An 18,491-nucleotide genomic window follows, 5' to 3' on the forward strand; every position below is an offset into this window, starting at 1 on the left:
TGCCACTCTGACTTAGTGTAACCAACACACACACACACACACACACACACACACACACATACACACACAGAGAGAGAGAGAGAGAGAGAGAGCGAGAGAGAGAGAGAGAGAATGCAAGTGTGAGAGAGCAATTAGAAAGCCATTGCAAAAGAGCAATGAAAGTGAGGGAGGATGAGAAAGTGAACAAGAGCGAAAGAAAACAGCAAGTTTTTCAAGAGCAAGTGAGCGAGAGCAAGAGTAAAGAGAAAGTGATAGAATGTGAGCAAGAGTGAGCGAGTGAGAATAAGAAAAACTGACCAAGAACAAGAGATTAGAGTGAGAGAGAGGGAGAGAGAGAGAGAAAGTTGGTGAGAGAGAGAGAAAGTTGGTATGTGTGTGTGTGTGTGTGTGTGTGTTTGTGTGTGTGAGTGTGAGAGAGAGAGAGAGAGAGAGAGAGAGAGAGAGAGAGAGAGAGAGGCCTTCTCTGTGAAGTTGAGTTTGTAACTCTGTGCCACAGAGAAGCTCGTTCTTTTCTTGTCCAGCCTCTTCTGCTCTTTTCCAACACAATGAAAGAAACCCTTTTCAAAGCTGCCTCTGGTGCCATGTTTTTTTTTTTCGTCTTATAAGCAGTGCATGAAACTCAAAGTTAAAAAGTCATTTGGCATATTCGAGGACCACAAACACACACACACACACACACACACACACACACACACACACACACACACACACACACAGATCAGACCTCATAAAAAACAGCTGCTTTTGGAAGAGCCGAGTAAAACACGAATAATTAAACCAGTGGACAGATGAACACTGTAACCAGCGCACTGTGAAAGAGAAGCTCGGTGCTCAGTTCTCACAGAGTGCGTCTGAACGCAAAGAAGGCTGAGGAACGTCTGTAACATTGGACTGATGCTACGATCTCTACCAACTCTGAGACTTCTCAAGACGCTGGACATTGACTGGACATTACTGACGTATGGGTGTTCTGTCCGGTCAGGAGTTACAGTCTGTGAGTGGTGTGAAACACGGCTGATCCAGATTAGTCCTTCATTCTAAAGCTCCACACCAAAAACACAAACAAGGAGAACGTCAAATGTAAACAGTTCAAACCAGCTAGGATTGTCATTTAGGCTTGTTCGGAGAGCAGTTGAATGAAACTTGCCGCCATTGAGATTCAAGGTGAAACAAAAGGAGAGGCAGAAGTTGAGCAAACGCATCACATCCCCGTGACAAACAGACTGAATGCTTCAGAAATGAAACAAAAAATAATAAAATTAAATAAAAAAATCAGCAACGATGGCCAAATACAGAAAATCAAACATTTGGGGGGACTCTCTCCACATTAAAGGCAATCTGGCCTTAAAGCACTTTTTTTTCATCAACATTGACACCACATTAAACGGGGAGACAATTTCAACAATAATTAAAAATATTGCAATATTACACTTTAAAGCTAGTTTTCATATCAGTACTGGAACAAAATGCAACAAGGGAAGAACAGAGCTTGGTCACCCCACCATTATCCCCCCCATCAGACTCAAGAGTTACCATTCAGGATTGGTGCAAACAGCCTCTCGACTGTCTAGGCCTAGTACTTAACATTAGCTGATATGTTTACTGAGAGTTTGTCTGGAAAAATGGCAAACACATACATCATTGTCCACTATATGTCCAAACGTTTGTGGACAGCTGTTGAATCCAACAGTTCCAATGTTTCTTCTGCAGTTAAGGATCTCAACCCATATAACACTTGGTTTATTATTCTGTTATTAATCCTAATGCAGAAACTACTAGCAATTTTTTGGTAACCATTTAGCATATTTTTGGGAGTCCCACAGGGTTCTGTTTTAGGGCCTATGAAACTGATAATTATGAGGGTATCAGGGTGTTATGGGAACTGAAGTGTGGGCCTAATTACAGGGTTTAAGAAGTTAACAGGGTCCCTTTACAGCCCCTGCTCTTTTTCGGCAAAGCGTAGAACATCAATGCTGTAAAGAGCCGCTTGCATTCAGCCACAAGAGTGTTAGGTGAGGTCCGGTACTGATGGTGGTTAATTTCTGGATGAAGTTCTGGATCACAAACACCACTAACTCAACATCCCTCTTCTGGAATTGCACCCTGTGACCTCAGGCTCGCGCTACTTTGCTTAGCTGTGGAAAGAAATCTGTGTCAGCTGCTAAAGCCACGAGATAAAGGGGTGTCCACTAATGTTTGGACATGCAGTGCATTATTGTAGCCTTTGCAAATGCAGCTTTGCTGTCTGATAAAACTAGTTCTCTGGTTTCCTGATCGGATCTCTCTGGAAGGGGTTTCTTGACGATTATTACTAACAACATTCAAATTACAGTTTTCCCGGGAAGTGCACTCCATGACACCTATTCTTTCAAAAAAAAAACACTATTGCCTTGTTAATCTGTTCAACCACATTTACTATTATTAACAACAGATCCAGCTAGCAAGGAAGATCCAGCTGTCCATCCTGAAGCAGTCTACCGATGCTGGCATTTCATTCATTTTTGTTTACAAGCTGTGATGTAAACAAAGGAAGCGTGAGCCACACGCAAAGGGTTCTCACTGACTTTCCTGGGCCTTGAAGATGGTCCGATTCAGGGTCAGGCCATTGCTTTTGTTCTTCTAACAAAAAAAAAAAAAAAATGTAATTAAATAATGATAATTCAAAAAAAAAAAAAGTCACTGTACATTTTTCTTCTTCCTTTTCGAAGTGGTGAAGCGAAGTGAATTTGACTCGAGACGAGTGTGCTGTTCATCATAGCCACAAAAACGTGGACCAGGCTGGTGAAAAATCAGTGGTTATTACCCACAGACCAAGACACAGAACGTGACCTATACAATATTGCTGTATGCATATATCTTTGAAAGACGAAACACGCATCTAAAGGCCATTGAGTTCAAGTGGACACATCTCTAGTCCCTTGTCCATTACTACTAGGACAATATAGATATAGATATACAGAAGAGGAAGTGACAAATGTGGACACCACACGCACACACACACACCAAACTGCGCTGACGAGAAATACCACGGGAAGCTGCATGAGTTAGGGAGAGGAAAGTGAAACTGAACGAAAGGAAGCATATTGATGGTCCTTACAAGTTAAATTACTGTACAAAGGAAAGACACCCCCCCCCCCGCCCCCCAAAAAAAAAAAAAAAATACTAGAGCAGGCCGATTTGTTAGTCACTCCTAGTTGCTGTTAATCAATCTTGATATACATTAGTGTGTTAGCAAGGCCACGAGAAAGAAATCTGATGTGATAAAGCTCTCTACTGTTGGTGGACCAGAGGCCACGAGCGCCAACACACTCTTCAAAACACGAACGCACACAAACAGAAACAGCCATGTATCACAATATCTTTGGGTATGTTCATACGAGAGCAATAATGCTTTCATCAACCAAAATTTGAGGGTGTCTGAATATGAAACGATACAAGGCTGAGCTTAAGAGCTCATAGTTCACAGGCCACGTTCGCGAGGCGTGAACTGCACTTTAACCACGGTGTTACAGTAAGGCCACGTCTAATGAAGGATATGACTTAATCCAGCTGAATAATTCAGTCACTTTAGTAACAAAACAATTCGGAAGTGTAGGAAGACAAAACGGGCTTATAAATGCTTGCAGAAAACGCAACAATTTCAATTTGAAAAAACAGGAAAGAAAAAAAAAAAAAAAAAAGAAAAAAAGGAAACTTGTGACACTTTGACGGTAACAACATCCAAATGCAGCACTGCTGCTTCGGATCGGAGATATGTGACACACACACTCTGTGCGCTAAAACTGTACTCTACACTATAGCTACTGTTAGGAGATGACGAGTGGACACGCTGATGCAAAACCTATGGTAGGCCTCTGCATTGCGTGTGGTGGTTTCTGGTTTCATCGTTTGTTTTTTTTTTGTTTGTTTGTTTGTTTTTACAGGAAGAGAGGAGGAAAAGATGGCGCTGTTCTTCCGGCGCTGTGTAGACTCTCAAAACACATACACACGCACGCACGCACATGGTACAAAATCCTTAAAGGAAGCATATTCACATCGTATTGCAGGCAAGGCAGAGGCGTTGCTTAAAGCTTTTTTGTTCTTTTCAAAGACAAAACAAAACAAAACAAAACAAAAAAAGAATTAAAAAAATAGACCCTCTGAGTTTCTTCCCAAAGCGAAATGAAAACTTCAATTGGGAAAAAAAAGAAAAGAAAAAGATCAGTTAAAAAAAAAAGAAATTAAAAATCAAGAAGTATCAAAAAAGGGAGCAGTCCCGCAAACAGGTGAAAAGCAGCTGTTTGCTGAAGAGAAGAGATGAAGGAAGCTTTATACAGAAGCCAGACGAGGGCCCAACTACAACCCTGCTACGCCCCTACCAAGAACCTCATGGAATCAAAACCAGAAAGTAACAAACAAATAATAAAAATAAAAAAAAAGTGTAAAAAGCTCAGAATAGGAACAGAATCTATTTGGTAACAAAAGCATACTATATTATGTTTTGATACAAAAAAAAGGTATGGAGAAAAATGTACCATTACTAAAGCTTATACAATAACCTTGGTCCATAAAAACTATATGTAACTCTTACAATTTGAAGGTGACTCCTCCTCTCACACATCCACACGAGTCCAGATCCCCCCCACAGGCAATGACACACAATGGCACTCCTTCACACAAACACACCACCCAGAACAGAGGCAGAGGAAGAAAGAAGCTCAGACGAAAGGGGGGAAACAAAACCTCTTTCCTAAAACTCCTTTTTTTTGTATGTGGCAGTGCGTGTCGTTGCTGTGGTTCCGCCTCCTCGTTTTCGCTCATCCCGTGTCTTGCTGAGGGGTGTAGGTGCTTTTGGCCTTTTTTGGCTTTTGTGTCCATCACACAAAGCACCACACCACAAACACACATTGCTTCCAGAAGAGTGCAGAGAGTCAAAAATCCCAAGATTGACTCTTTTTTTTTCTTTCCTTTCCCACACCACCACCTTTCCCATTTTCACTCTCCGTATTGCGCAATTCCATCTTCTCTTTGCCAAAGGTTTCCGGATTTGAAATCAAAATGCAGCACTTTTTCAAAATGTACGTCTTGTCTCTTTTTTTTTTGTGGGTGGGTAATTTCAAGTTCTGAAGTGTTCTTGTGTACGTTATGACACCACGGCGGCTGTGGCATTGGAGGACGATGCTGTGACGGAGTTTGGCGTGCTGTTGGTGCCGTAGGCTGCTGTGTCTGCGCTCCCCCCCACGCCGCTCCCGCTGGTGGCCAGCAGGCCGCTGCTGCCAGACCGCAGGATTGCTCCTGCCGCGCTACAGTGGGGCCTGGGACCAGGCTCTGGTGTGTACGTAAAGGTCAGCGTGGTGGAGTAGATGATGCCGTCGTTCCGCACCAGCGTCACAGGAACCTGCACCGGCTGCCTTACCCACCGCCATCCCTCGCGGAACGCCGAAATGTCTGGGACTACACACAGCATGCTCTCTCCACACCTGGCGCAAAGCAGGCTGTCCGTTAATCAACAGGTATGATAATTCATTTCTTTCATTTTCACAACTTTCCCAAATTCAGTTGATAAGTCAACTTTTTTTTGTACTGGATTCACACAGTTTTGTACTGAAACATTGTTTATATTGATGTAGAAACTACTGTACACCATATGGCAAATGTGTGGTTTAGCAGATCCTGTGGTGTTCCCCAAGGTTCTATTTCAGGGCCAATTACACTGATGTTAGTTATGACAGAAACGTAGTTACATACAGGGTCTAAGGGGCTAATCAATAATTCACTGTAGCTATGAAAAAAGCATTATAATTAATAACAGTATTATAAGACTAGTGTCTAAGGGGTCAACAACTGATGTGGCTTGATATAAATGCAGTGCTATTGGTAGTGTGCACAGCAGCTAAAATTTTGGGATAAAGGCAACGTTTTACCTTATTTTCTGAACTTTAAATCACTTTAAACACATGAATTGAAAATGTTTAATATTGCAATGCCTGTTCAGTTGGGGTATTAAAATGCATAACCATCACACATCTGTTTAAGCTTTGAAGATTGAACACCAGGGTGGCCCCATTGTACTGTCTCTGCTGATCACTGCCACCAGCTCCTAATTGAGCCCCCAGCAAGTCACCATCCTAACATTTCACTCTGTAAACAGTTCAGGAGTTTATATATGTAGAAATGGAGCTCTTGTAGTTTACAGTAGTCAAGCAGCGTTGTTTTAAGCGTGTTGTGTGTGTGTTCCTAGTATTAAACCTACCTGTACATGGTTTCTGCTTCCACGTCTCCAAACCACACACGCAGGTTCGGAGCAAAGTTCTGTCCTGTTAGCTCCAGCATTGCTACGTCCCCTCCACCGTTTAGCTGCAAACACACACAAATACATATGCTTATACCTAAATTAATACACTGTGTGCATCTCTCACCCCTTTGTCATTACCTCGATGAAAGCCATGAACAATTCAACAAAGCTGGACCTTCTACTGCATGTAGTGAAGTGGTGGATGAGAGTATAGAGCCCATGCCTTGTACAGCACAGTTGTATGCAAAACTATGGGCACCCCTGGTCATATTACATTGTTTTGTTGGTTGTCTACAGTGTAAATAAGCTCACAAAAACTGCAGTCTAACAAGATCAGAAAATGGCATATTTAATTGTGTTTCCTGTTGAGGATTTTCACTGAGAAAAATTAATAAACAATGTGTCATTTTAACAGCGGTGTCAACATTTGTTCACATGGGTACCTGTAAGCTCTCCACCACAGGCACAGGTGTGACAGAGGACTGGACAGGACCCATTCCCTCATAAAAGGTGTATTCTGCTTTATCCGTACTGATGATTGTCCAAGAGGCACCATCATTGATCATCTCTTTATTTGGTTCCTTTGGGCATGGAGTGGCCTGAGGAGACACACACACGCGCACACACACGCGCACACACACGCGCACACACACGCGCACAATTTAAGAGACAGGTGAGGTATAGAGTTGCCAGATTTATAAGGTAAATCCTTTCAGGCACATTCTGGGCGTGTGTATCAGGACGTTTATACACTGTGTCCATTTACTGGCTACTTTATTCTATTTTTTTTTTTCGTGGTCTTTCTCCAGTCCATAATCAGTGGTCCATTCCTGACCACAGGAACACTGTTGACTGGATGCTGGCCTACAATTCCCAAACTATTACTGACACAGAGATGTGCAAAAACACACTCTTGGACTTTGCAGTGTCAAAAACGCTTATTCCAGTAAAATTCCAGTCCATTTTAAAAAGAAATGTTTTTAATAACTAACATTTACACAATCAACACCTTCATCCGTTTAGCATTTAACAGTGCAACAAACATGAGTGTGGAAAAACTTCCCACAACATACAGCGCATCCAGAAATTGCTGTTTACACAACGCAACTGCATGATTTATCCGACATGTCTTAGTAAGCTAATAGGATGCCTGTTCTTGCCATGACTCATTTTTACTGCAAGATCACTGTGTGTGTGTTACTTTGAGAAACAGGGCTCTCACTTGAAATTGGATGATCCTCTCTTGGGAAAGGCACAGGTACATCCTCTCCGTGTCCTTTAGGTAGAAGGCACACTTATGCAGCTGAGACACAGGGTCGTCTGCATCCAGCAAAGCTGTCTGCTTATCCACCTTACGGATGATCTGTAGAGGAGGACACATGTGAGAGCTCGAATCTAATAAACAGTAAGATGATGAAGCACAGTTATAAAGAGAGGTTCTGAAGATCGATCTAACACAGGGGTCCTCAACCCTGATCAAGCAGCTAATTAGATCAATAGAAAGATGAATAGAGAGACTGAGTGACATGAAAACTCATAAGCAGTGAAACACATTCAGAAATCAATCTCTATAGTGGGGTCGGATTCATCATTCCTAGGAGATTTTTTACATAATTCTGGAGTTTGGGACTAAAATAGAGGGATAATATCTGTGGAATTATTGAGTTCAACAACTTTGCAAACACAAATCATGCCCAAAAATGCTACTCTGTGGCAGATATCTAATATAAATAGAGGTCATAATGGCCTTAATGTGTATTCCACTGGCTCCCTAATAACACCCTGTGCTTGCACCCCGATGACATTGGTGGGTTGGGTGAATAACGGCCCATGCTAAGTTTGGGGGACAGGAGATGTGGTCTCAGAGTTTTCTTCTGGCTCACTCCCTTTACAAAATTACAAACATGAATTCTTGTTATGATTCTCATGAACGCATTTGTTCATCATTTAAAATGGAGAATTTAGATAAAAAAAAAAACATCAGTTTTGCAACTATGACAGATTTAGTGTAAGACAGAACAAGGAGGCATAAAGACAGATAGACAGACAGACAGAAGAATACACCAAACAAAAAGACAGACAGAAATGCAGACAGTAAGCCTGCCAAGTTAGTACCAGTCTAGGCAGGGCCATTCCTGTGACCGAGCAGACGAGTTTGACGGTTTGGCCATAGTGAATATAACCATCACGCACGGTGAACTCCTCTCCCTCTGACTCCTCATCATCCACTGTGTACACACACACACAGCAGGATATCAAAACTTACAGCTCATAACGTCTCTTTTCAGCTGAATTCACAGCCATATTATTAATGTTTTCAGTACCCTGACACGGGGGTTTGTTTGCATTCTAATGTGAGACTCAGTCCGCCTGCAGTCTGCTGATGTGTTTGAGTGCGAGACTTGCGTGAGAGGTGTGACACTTACACAGGTGAATATAGAAGGCTCCCCACTGCTGTGAGCTGGCATGAAAGTTCCCTCCCTCCACATGTAGGTAGCGTGTGCTGACCGTCTGAGAGCGCAGTCTGTTGAACAGGGCCACTTTTGTTCCTGATGCTATGCACACTACACATATGCAAACACACAGGGAGAGTGAGATAAGCTAGGAAGTCAGAAAAAGGTTAGCCTGGCAGTTTTAGACCTCATCAAATATTAAGAGTGACTTTGAGAGCGATAACTCTTCCTCTGAAATGGAGTTATATTGGGAGGAGTAAAGAGCACCACGGCAAAGGCTGCACTCTTGAGTTTTAAATTAAGGTCATGTTGTAGCTTGCTCATGACTCAAGGCACAGGAGAAATCGGGTAAAACAGGGTTGTCTCCCCCTAGTGGTAGCTTAAACAGGCTGGGAAATGACCTAGTTTACATACAAAGATCTCAAATCTTGACTCGATCTCCTACAGCCAAGAACGCACAATTAAAAGCTAGAATTATTTATATTTATCTTCAGCTTTTTAGAAATTATTGGTTGGCAGAATGGCCAACATTTTGACCCTTTAAGAATTGAAGGCATAAATGAAAATGGGTCTTCATGTCTTTTTTTTTTAAGAAATTAACATTTTAAAGTTATGGCATGAGGGATAATGTCAAAATTATTCAACATTAATCCAAAGAGCACTAAAAAGTTATTAATGTGTGTGTGTGTGTGTGTGTGTGTGTGTGTGTGTGTACTGTGCTAGGAGGGTTTCCAAACTTACAGTCAGCATTCTTGAGGGATTGCTTCTTTTTGGAAGGCTTGGAGATGACCTTGATGCGTTTGCTGAGGAAGACTCCGATGTTGGCGCTGTTGCCGTACAGCATGCGCACGGACAGCATGAAGTGCTTGCGCTTGTCTGAGTCTGATATGTACAATGTTTTGGCGGTGCAATAGTTCTGTGGGACATGATGCAGAGGTACGAATTAAGATATGTAATATCATAGAGGAACATAAGAGAGTATAGCACACAGGGTCAGTCCATGTACATTCACTCACACACAGACCATCTGACGTGTGCTGTACAGTCATATGCAACAACTACTGGAATTCTGTCAGTTACACTCTGATTAGCTATCTGGACTTCCCAGTGCATGCACCCTCTGTGCACCAGCTTATCAGCCCAACGGAAAACAAACTTTTGCTTTATCAAGCTAAATGCTAGATAGTCACCAGCAAGCTGCTTGCCTGCTCAGCACTCTGTGACAACAACGAGCCTTTCAGAGCAAGACGTGGTACTGGACTAAAAAAGTACTAGCCTAGAGAAGTCAGTGGTAGTAATTATTTATTTATCTATTAATATAACAGTTATTTTTTGGATTAGCCGATTACTCTAACGACTAATTTATTGCTTATTCTAATAATCAGTAAGGGGGTTGTATGTGTGTGTGTGTGTGTGTGTGTGTGTGTGTGTGTGTGTGAGCATTTGAATGAAATACTTTGAAAGAACAATGTTTCGTAATATTTTCTTTAATCTTCTCCTAAACACGGTAGGCCCTTCAGGACATTATTATACCTGTATCAACAGGTGATCTCGGTATTATGCCATAGCAACCCTTTACCTAAAATGGAATATCAATATTTTTACTTATATGCTAGGCTTAAAACTTAAGTGGCTATAACTTGGAAGTATTTAATCACTGGGACAATATGTAGTTAAGGTAATTACAGGCAAATGTATTTTTGCATCTGTGTAGTGTGAAGAAAAAAGTGCAAAGGCTGCAGCAACAGATTGTAATGTTAGTTTAGGCTTTTCTCTTATTGGTACACAGCCATTAAAGTAGACAGAAAAGCATAAAAGTGTTTGTAACATAACAATGTTCCATGCAATGTCTAACATTTTCCATGACAGCAGCATTGCAGAAATTACTTATTGGGGCGATAAAGACCGCACTTACAGTGCTGTTATGCTGCTGTCTTGACAAAGCGCAAGCATCCTGGAGCACTTTAAGGGCTTGCACATCGCAAGTTCCACTACTGTGATAAGCCATGTCCACTTTGCAAAGCTTACAGAGCACCACATTGTTACGTCTCTGTCCAAAATACTCCCACAACCAATATGCCCATGAGCTATTTTTTTTAGCTGTAGCTTTCTCTCCAAAGAGATCAGAGTTTTCAGTGGGGCCGGCCATTTTTGGGACACACTGACACGCTATGCAAATCAACATATTACTGTGATCTATTGTGGTCAAATTGTCAAATTTAGTGGGGGTGGGGTGGTGGTTATGAACTGTGAATGTACTGAATTTTCATGTTAAATTTGACCACCAGGATAAAAATTCAGTTTTATTTTATGCTGTGCTTTTAGAACCCATTTTGAGTCATCAGCTGTAGCTGACTATGAATGTATGAATGAATGAGCTCTTTTTTGTAATTTCCTCTTACTATTTATTGATGTACTTCATTAACAGTAACTTGGCAAAATTAAATATGGAGGAGGCATACCGTGTGCAGCATTCTATAGACAGATATAGACAGAAATTATAATGTAGACTAATAAACGCCTCAACAAACACCTTTTTTTTTGAAGCAGACAGTAAGTATTTATTTATACTCCACAACAATAATCTCTTTACCACCTCATACTTTAAATGAAACAGCTGGCTAACAAAACGAAAGCATGTAAGAAACAAATCTATGGAAGCCTACATGAAGTTTATTTTAGAAATCAATCGATCATCATGGGCAAAACACAAACCTCTTGCCCCCCACAACGCTTGTCTGTTTTGCGTCTGGTGTGACATGGTTCTTTAGGTGATATGATAACAATCCAAAGGGGTGGAATGTGGAGTAGTTTTAGGGAGCAGGGGGGGAGCAATTTGTCATCCTCTTCAGTTTTCCTTTCCATCAGGCTAAGTAACAAAACTCATCTGAGGATAGTCAGACATTGGGTTTGTTTTTTTTATTAAGTGAGTGTTATATGTCATTAAGAGCAACCTCCTTAGATTGCCATTGAAATAAATCATATAAATCTTTTGTCCAAAATCACAACAAGAGGCGTAAATGTGGGGGGTGCAACATTTTCTCAAGGTAGTTCTCCAAACGGTCAGGTGTCATTTTAATATTGATATGGCAAAGTTCAGATGCAGCACAGACGTGGCAGTGATTACAGATGGGGGCTTAATGTCAACCAGCTTGGCTTGATGTGTGTGAGTATGTCTGCACACTACCTTTCCCTCTAGGTTAAGCTGTTGCATCTCTTGGTCACTGTTGCCGATGCCAATGAAGGCGCAGGGCTGAGACTCCTGCTCCGAGCAGCCGTCCCTCTCCATCTGCTCCCTCTTCTTCTTCCAGCCACAGCCCATCAGATACACACATGGAGGAGGGCAGAAGAACCTACATGCGCACACACAAACACACACGGAGCATCCCCAATTAATATAGATAATTATATAAACCAATATACACTCTTAAGAAAAACTGCTCTAAGTCTAATGATTATTAGAATCCTAGAACAGGGTGATTTACAAGAAAATTATCTCCATATTTAAAATAAATCCCCTTATTTAAAACGAGCCTTACAATGGAAAACTGTATTTTGTAGAATATGGAAGTGAGGCTATAAAGGCTAAAAGCTAACGATACCAGATCCTAGTACAATTTCTTCAGCTAGCTAACTGCACCCCATGATGACTGGACACAGAGAGGACCCAGAGAGGACAGCAACGCTTCCCATTAAAAATATCAAAACTTGTTATCAGTGTTGTAAGCTAGGCTAGGCTATGTGGATGTAACCAGCCAATAAAAGCAGAGCTTATATATTTTGTCCACAAATGCCTTCATTCTGAGACAAAAGAACAGGGTTGGAAGCAGCTTTCTAAAGCCAGACAGCCACACACTAAGTATTTATACATTTAGCATTCTATGGCACTTTAAAGGTGGCTGCCCATTCACAGTCCAAGTACGTACAGAGTTCTTAGAGCCCTTTACATTTGCACCTGCATCACAACTCCAGTAGATGGCAGCATATACCCCGATAGCTCCGAGATGTTCAGATAATCACACTGACATAACACACCACGTTCTAGTCAAACTGACGACTTCATCCAAAACACACAGACGAATATTCCACCATAAATCATTCCGTCTAGATTCTGTCAGCCATCTCTCATCCACCAGCATCAACAAACTCATTTCACTGATCAATCAAAGCCATACTGAGACATGGCGATAAACAGCAGAAAAATGAAAACTGGTACTGTAATTAAAATCATATGCTAATACAGCTGTGTGCAACACACACAGTGCCATCACATAACTGGAAGCTGAGTGAGAGTGAGCGTGTGGACAGACGTGGGGTGGGGGAATCCTACCACCACTCTGCACACAACACAGGAGAAGAAAAATATCACACTTGCTGATAAAAAAGGGGGAAAAAAACAACACTGATGAGACTGGTTTCAAGTCCAAGTGCAGTAAACCCACACACAGCTTAGTCAGTCTGAAACCCTCCTCATGCATACAAAAGGAAAACGAAGTAAACAAATCATTAATGAGTCATAATGTCTGAGTCTATGACAGAGGGCTTTATTCAAACACATTTGAGACTTTTTTGGTGAAAAGGGAAACGAAGCGTCCTGTAAGCTGCTGCTTAGCTGTTAGTGTCTGGTTTCACATCCTAATAGCAGCATAGTGCTCAAAAACTGGGCTGCTGGGCTCAGTGTGGAGGGACGGGTTCATCCTAAACAAATCTATAGTTCTATAGCATCTCTTCAAAAACAGACTGAATCATTGCCGTCACGCAAAAACCTTGAACTCCCATTTCTGCCATTCTGCCATTTTTGAAATAATGTCAATCTGACAGTTATGTACACTGTGTGAAAGCCTTATGGTGAATGGACCAATACAAATGCTCCAAAATGACTTGGAATAAAATCTTTTTACACTAACTTCCACTGTACCTTGTAAAACAAAAAGAAACCTATACCTCCAAAATTGCAACTTTACAGGAGAAGGAAGAAACCTTGGAATTTGAAGGTTAAGAAATTGGAGCATTTCTATTGGTCCGTTCATTACGAAACAATGGAAAGAACAACGTCCAGTTTCAGGTTACGTATGTATATATTTACAGCATTTGACTAGCGTTCTTATCCAGAGCAGTTTACATTTGAGTGAGGTTGCACCAGTAGGTGAATGTGGTGTTAGGAGTTGGTGGAAGGATGGTGGTGGATTTATCCACTACGCTACACCAGCTGCTACTCCAACATATCAAAACACAGATATTTAAACTTCTAACTGAATTGTCAACCCCGCCACCACCCAGCCCAACATCCAACCCAACATTTTCTGTTCATTTTGGCCCGATCTGCTGATGGTATACAATCTGTAAAATTATATACAGAACCATTTTCTTTTAAAGGGTAGCGTAATCACAGCAGCGGACAAATGTTTAGATATGTCAATTTCGTAACACTGGTTTAACACATGAAAAATACTGTATATTCGCATCGGCCCAGAATTCCTATATTGGTGCACCCTTATTCAAGACACAAATATAAATAGTTATATTAAACAAGTTCTAATACATGCAAAAATGACAATATAGCACAATTATAATGCCACAAAGGAACCATTTTCTAATGTGGGAAGAGCATTTTAGCATTTGAATATTATATAGAACCTATATTTGACAACACTGGATTAACACTCGGTAAGTACTGGATATTAGCATGTGCCTGGAATTCCAATATTGGGGCACCTTTATTTATAACACATTTCAAGAACTTAAACAGATTCTGCATCTGGAAGAAGACATACACAATAGCAAAAACAATCAAACTAATTAACAAATAAAACAGCAACAATAATTTACTAAAGAACCCTTGACTAACAGAGGTCGGATAATGTGATTCCTCTCATATACACTCACTTAGACTTCCCCTAACTATTCTAGTCACTGAGACAGGGGTCAAAAGGTTAAAGAGGAGAGGAACAATGCATTGAAAGTCAAGTGATATTGCACTCATTCCTCGCAGCTAATCTACTAACCATCTACAGCCTCTGTTAACGGTGTTAAAAATGTCACGGTCAGCATCTAAAGGAAGGGTTTAACAGTTTGGTCTGTCTCCTTTCTGTTCTCTCTCTCTCACTCGGTTGTGTCTCAGGCTGGCTGTGAATTCTGGATTAGCACTGAGGCACTTCTGGTGTGATCACAAGGGAAACACATTCGCAGCCAAGAGAAGCCAGCCAAGAATGAACCACAACACAAACTCCCCAGACACTAACTCCTCTCTGATCAATCTCTCCACACCTCTCCTCCTCCTCCTCCCCCAGCAAACATTTCCTCTCCTTCTCCTACGCTCCCTCGCTCCCTTCTCTCTCGCTCGCTCTCCCCTCATCTCTTCTTACTCTCAGGCCTCTCCGCCCCCGCTTCTTCAAATGTCCCCCGAGTAAAGAAAACCTCATTTTCTCCACTTCCTCGTAGGGGAGGCCGAAAGCGCGAGAGGTCAAAAAGCATGTCGCAAACCCATCCTGCCTGAAATTCACGCACTTCACAACTCTGGCCCAGCCTGGATCCCTCACAGCAGCACGTTTACCTTTTTTCATTGCCGTAGGATTTCTGTGCAACCTTAGCGTGCAGGATCAGAACGGTTTGGTCTCCTCGCTCCTTCAGATAGTTCCGCATTGCTTCTCTGGAGGGAAAGACACATGAAAAGAAAGAGAAAAAACAGACATGGAGAAAGTTAGTGAACCTCTCATGAAGGGCCAAACTACAGCATGGAAACAATGGAACAGTGGTGACGGTGGTCAGAAACGGCTAAACTGAAAATACAAGGCAAGGCCCTTAAAAAAAAAAAAAAAAAAAAAAAAAAAAAAAAAAAAAAGTAGCCACTTTCTCAAAGCATCTGAAAGACACACGTTAGGGGTCGATAATGTGCATTTGGAGGCGGGCCTTATTGAGGTACGGGCAGGACAGAAAGCAGCCGCTCATAGCCAATAGAGTCCTCTCCATGACTTCCTCAGATGGAGAGTTACAGGTGCAGCAGAATTGACTTTTCCACCACTTGGGGGCCCACTAGGCAGGTAATAATAATAAAAAATATATATATATTTATATTTATAATCTACAAAAAAAAGAAAGAAAGAAAGACACTCCTTGTAGCATTTGGGCTGGTGCGCCCCCAAGTGGTTGAAAATTCTGTAACTTTTTTTGTATTAGCGGTGGGCGGCGCCCTTCCAGATGTTGACAAACCCACTGGTGACAGCAGCAAAAAAGTGGAAAAGTCCCAGATTGGCTCCATTCTACCCCGCCTGTACTCACTAAGCCCGCCTCCGCATGCTTGTTACTGATCCCTTTTTTTATTTTTTATTTTTTTTTTTAAAGTGCAGACGCCAAACTGATCAATATATTTGTGTTTGTAAGAAAGTGATATTTTATGATCAAAGCAAACTAAAGTCAGAAATCTGATTACATTAAAAGTATATATAAATATTAAAAATATACAGATATACACAAATACTAGGGGTGAAGCAAATCAAAAACAAAAATCATTGATTTGATACGATACAGCTGCCTATTCTGCATCTCATTTAAATTCTGCATGAATGGGCGGAGCAAACCAGCTTTTTTTTGCAACATCACAAGAAAAATGAATAGAAAACTGGCTGTTTTTGCAGCTTACTGATTGTATATGGCCTGCAGATAGGGGACTGAATGGTCTTCTTTGAAATATTAACAGTCTTTATCTACTAATTCATTTTCTATGATATGGGCCCTTTAATACATGAATAATTCTGTTTTCAGTTCATCAGAGCGTTTAACATAATACAGTACGCAATTTTAGAATCACGTGCTAGCCGAGAGCTAACGTGTTAGACTCAAGTTAAGATCTGCTGAGGAGGAGTGTGCTTTTCCTCCCTGCTCTCAATTTCGAGGTAAAGAGGAAGTGTTTTTTTCACAGTGGGGATGGTCTGTCCTCATTGCGGGTCTGCTTGTTTAGTTTTTTTTATTACAACCTCACACAGTTTAAATCAACTAACACCACCACACATTGTTGTTACAATCCTTGTGCATACGCCATATGGACAAAAGTATTGGGACACCTGCTTATTTATTGATCTTTCTTCCAAAATTAGGGGTCTATCTGGCTTTTGTTGGAGTAACTGTTTCTACTGTCTAGGAAAGGCTTTCTACTAGATCATGGGGTATTGCTGTAAAGATATGATTGCAACAAGAGCATTAGTGAGGTCAGGGTGTTGAATGATGACCACCCCACCTCATCCCCAACTTATCCCAAAAGTATTGGATGGAGCACCAACCATCATTCCAGAGAACACAGTTCCACTTTTCCACAGCTCAATGCTGGGGGGCTTTATACCCCTCTAGCCCACACCTGGCACTAGGCACAGTGCCAACAGATTCATGTTTATCTGCTCCAGAGGGTCCTACTCTATTGGCAATACTTCTCTACAGGGACAAGACAAGCTGTGTGTGTGTGTGTGTGTGTGTGTGTGTGTGTGTGTGTGTGTGTGTGTGTGTGTGAGCAAGCGCATTTGCACATCTGTGCCAGCACCTTAATTACCCTTCATTAGAAGGGTGTCCACAAACATTTGGACAAGTGTACAAGTGTACATCTGCAGCCAATAGCAAAACAAAAACAATAACTTCTAAGGGCGTAGGAGTAAATACCGTCGCAATGATTTCCTTTTACGGCTTTCTAAAGTTGTTTTTCAGATTTCTCACATGGAATTCCAACACGGTCATCAGCGATCGAATCTGCCTTTAACCAAGATGTGAAAGTATTTCGAGGTGTGACCTGATTTTATCGTTCATGCAAAAAATTAAAGAACCCTTTAGCTTGCTTTCAACACTAGCTTTCAAAAACATCCTGACTGATGTTATCATTATTAAATCTTATAGCGGACGACGCCGTTAGGCAGTTCAGCACAGCCCTGAGTGCCTGTGCGTCTGGCCTGCAGCTTCGAGAAGACGTTCAGACACTGGTTTTGTCCGTACAAGAGTGACTAAGATGTGCGGTCTTGTGTTGTCCAGCGTGTCTGTTTAAAGAGAGGGAGAGGGAGCCTGCAGAAAGGCTCCATGTGCTTTATAGTCTAAACCCTCAAGAGCTTGACTCGAAACACAGGCCCCGCTTTGATTAGCCAATTCTCTGGTGAGCAGAAGTATGTGTTGCTTGCAGAGAGCATACGAACGCCATGGCCAAGAACCTTAACAGCTCAACAGCTGGGGGTCTTTAAGAAAAGAAAAAAGGAAAGAAAAAAAAAAAAAAAAAAAAAAGTGTGTGCGCGTGTGTATGATGAGGGGAGGGTGTTGGGGTGGGGGGTAAAGAAGAGGGCAAAAGGACAGAAAAGAGCACTGCTGTGTGTGCGCGTGTGTATGTGTGTGAGAGAGCAAAAGAGAGCGCGAGAGCACGAGAGTGAGGAGAATCCAAAACCTCTTAGCTCATGAACAAAGAATTCTGATTTCGTGTCAAATGTTACAAGATCAGTGTTCCAATTACTTCAGTTGACTAACTAAAAACAGCCCTGCGTAAAGTACACTTCATAAGCTCTCGCTTAACGCGAGAGTTCTTTCACGAACGCTACAGCAACCGGCCTCTGTCTGAGCTTGAATCGAAATTAAAACATGATGAAACGCTACAGTCCAACCGACGTCCTTCTCAAGAAGGACGAAAGACGCCGAAGATGCACAGTCTGCTAAATATGCTCAAGTATGCACACACGCACACACACACACACACACACACACGCACGCACGCACGCGAAACGCTCCATTTGCACAGATGTCAG

General features: G+C 41.7%; 1 protein-coding gene across 1 annotated transcript in view; it reads right to left on the minus strand.

Annotated features, from left to right (window-relative positions):
• Positions 1–4,501: 4,501 nt before the first annotated feature.
• Positions 4,502–18,491, minus strand: part of rbpjb (recombination signal binding protein for immunoglobulin kappa J region b) — a 49,258-nt gene continuing 35,268 nt past the window's right edge. Inside the window, exons 3-11 of the mRNA XM_072686781.1 lie at positions 15,281–15,376; positions 11,915–12,080; positions 9,469–9,643; positions 8,701–8,838; positions 8,390–8,502; positions 7,497–7,637; positions 6,718–6,873; positions 6,233–6,336; positions 4,502–5,459 (exon numbers count right to left, since the gene is read on the minus strand). Of these exons, the coding sequence (XP_072542882.1) occupies positions 5,123–5,459; positions 6,233–6,336; positions 6,718–6,873; positions 7,497–7,637; positions 8,390–8,502; positions 8,701–8,838; positions 9,469–9,643; positions 11,915–12,080; positions 15,281–15,376 (1,426 nt within the window). The 3' untranslated portion in view covers positions 4,502–5,122. The remainder of the gene's footprint in view (positions 5,460–6,232; positions 6,337–6,717; positions 6,874–7,496; positions 7,638–8,389; positions 8,503–8,700; positions 8,839–9,468; positions 9,644–11,914; positions 12,081–15,280; positions 15,377–18,491) is intronic.

Source organism: Salminus brasiliensis, chromosome 9, assembly GCF_030463535.1.
Source record: "Salminus brasiliensis chromosome 9, fSalBra1.hap2, whole genome shotgun sequence".
Taxonomy (NCBI): Eukaryota; Metazoa; Chordata; class Actinopteri; order Characiformes; family Bryconidae; genus Salminus; species Salminus brasiliensis.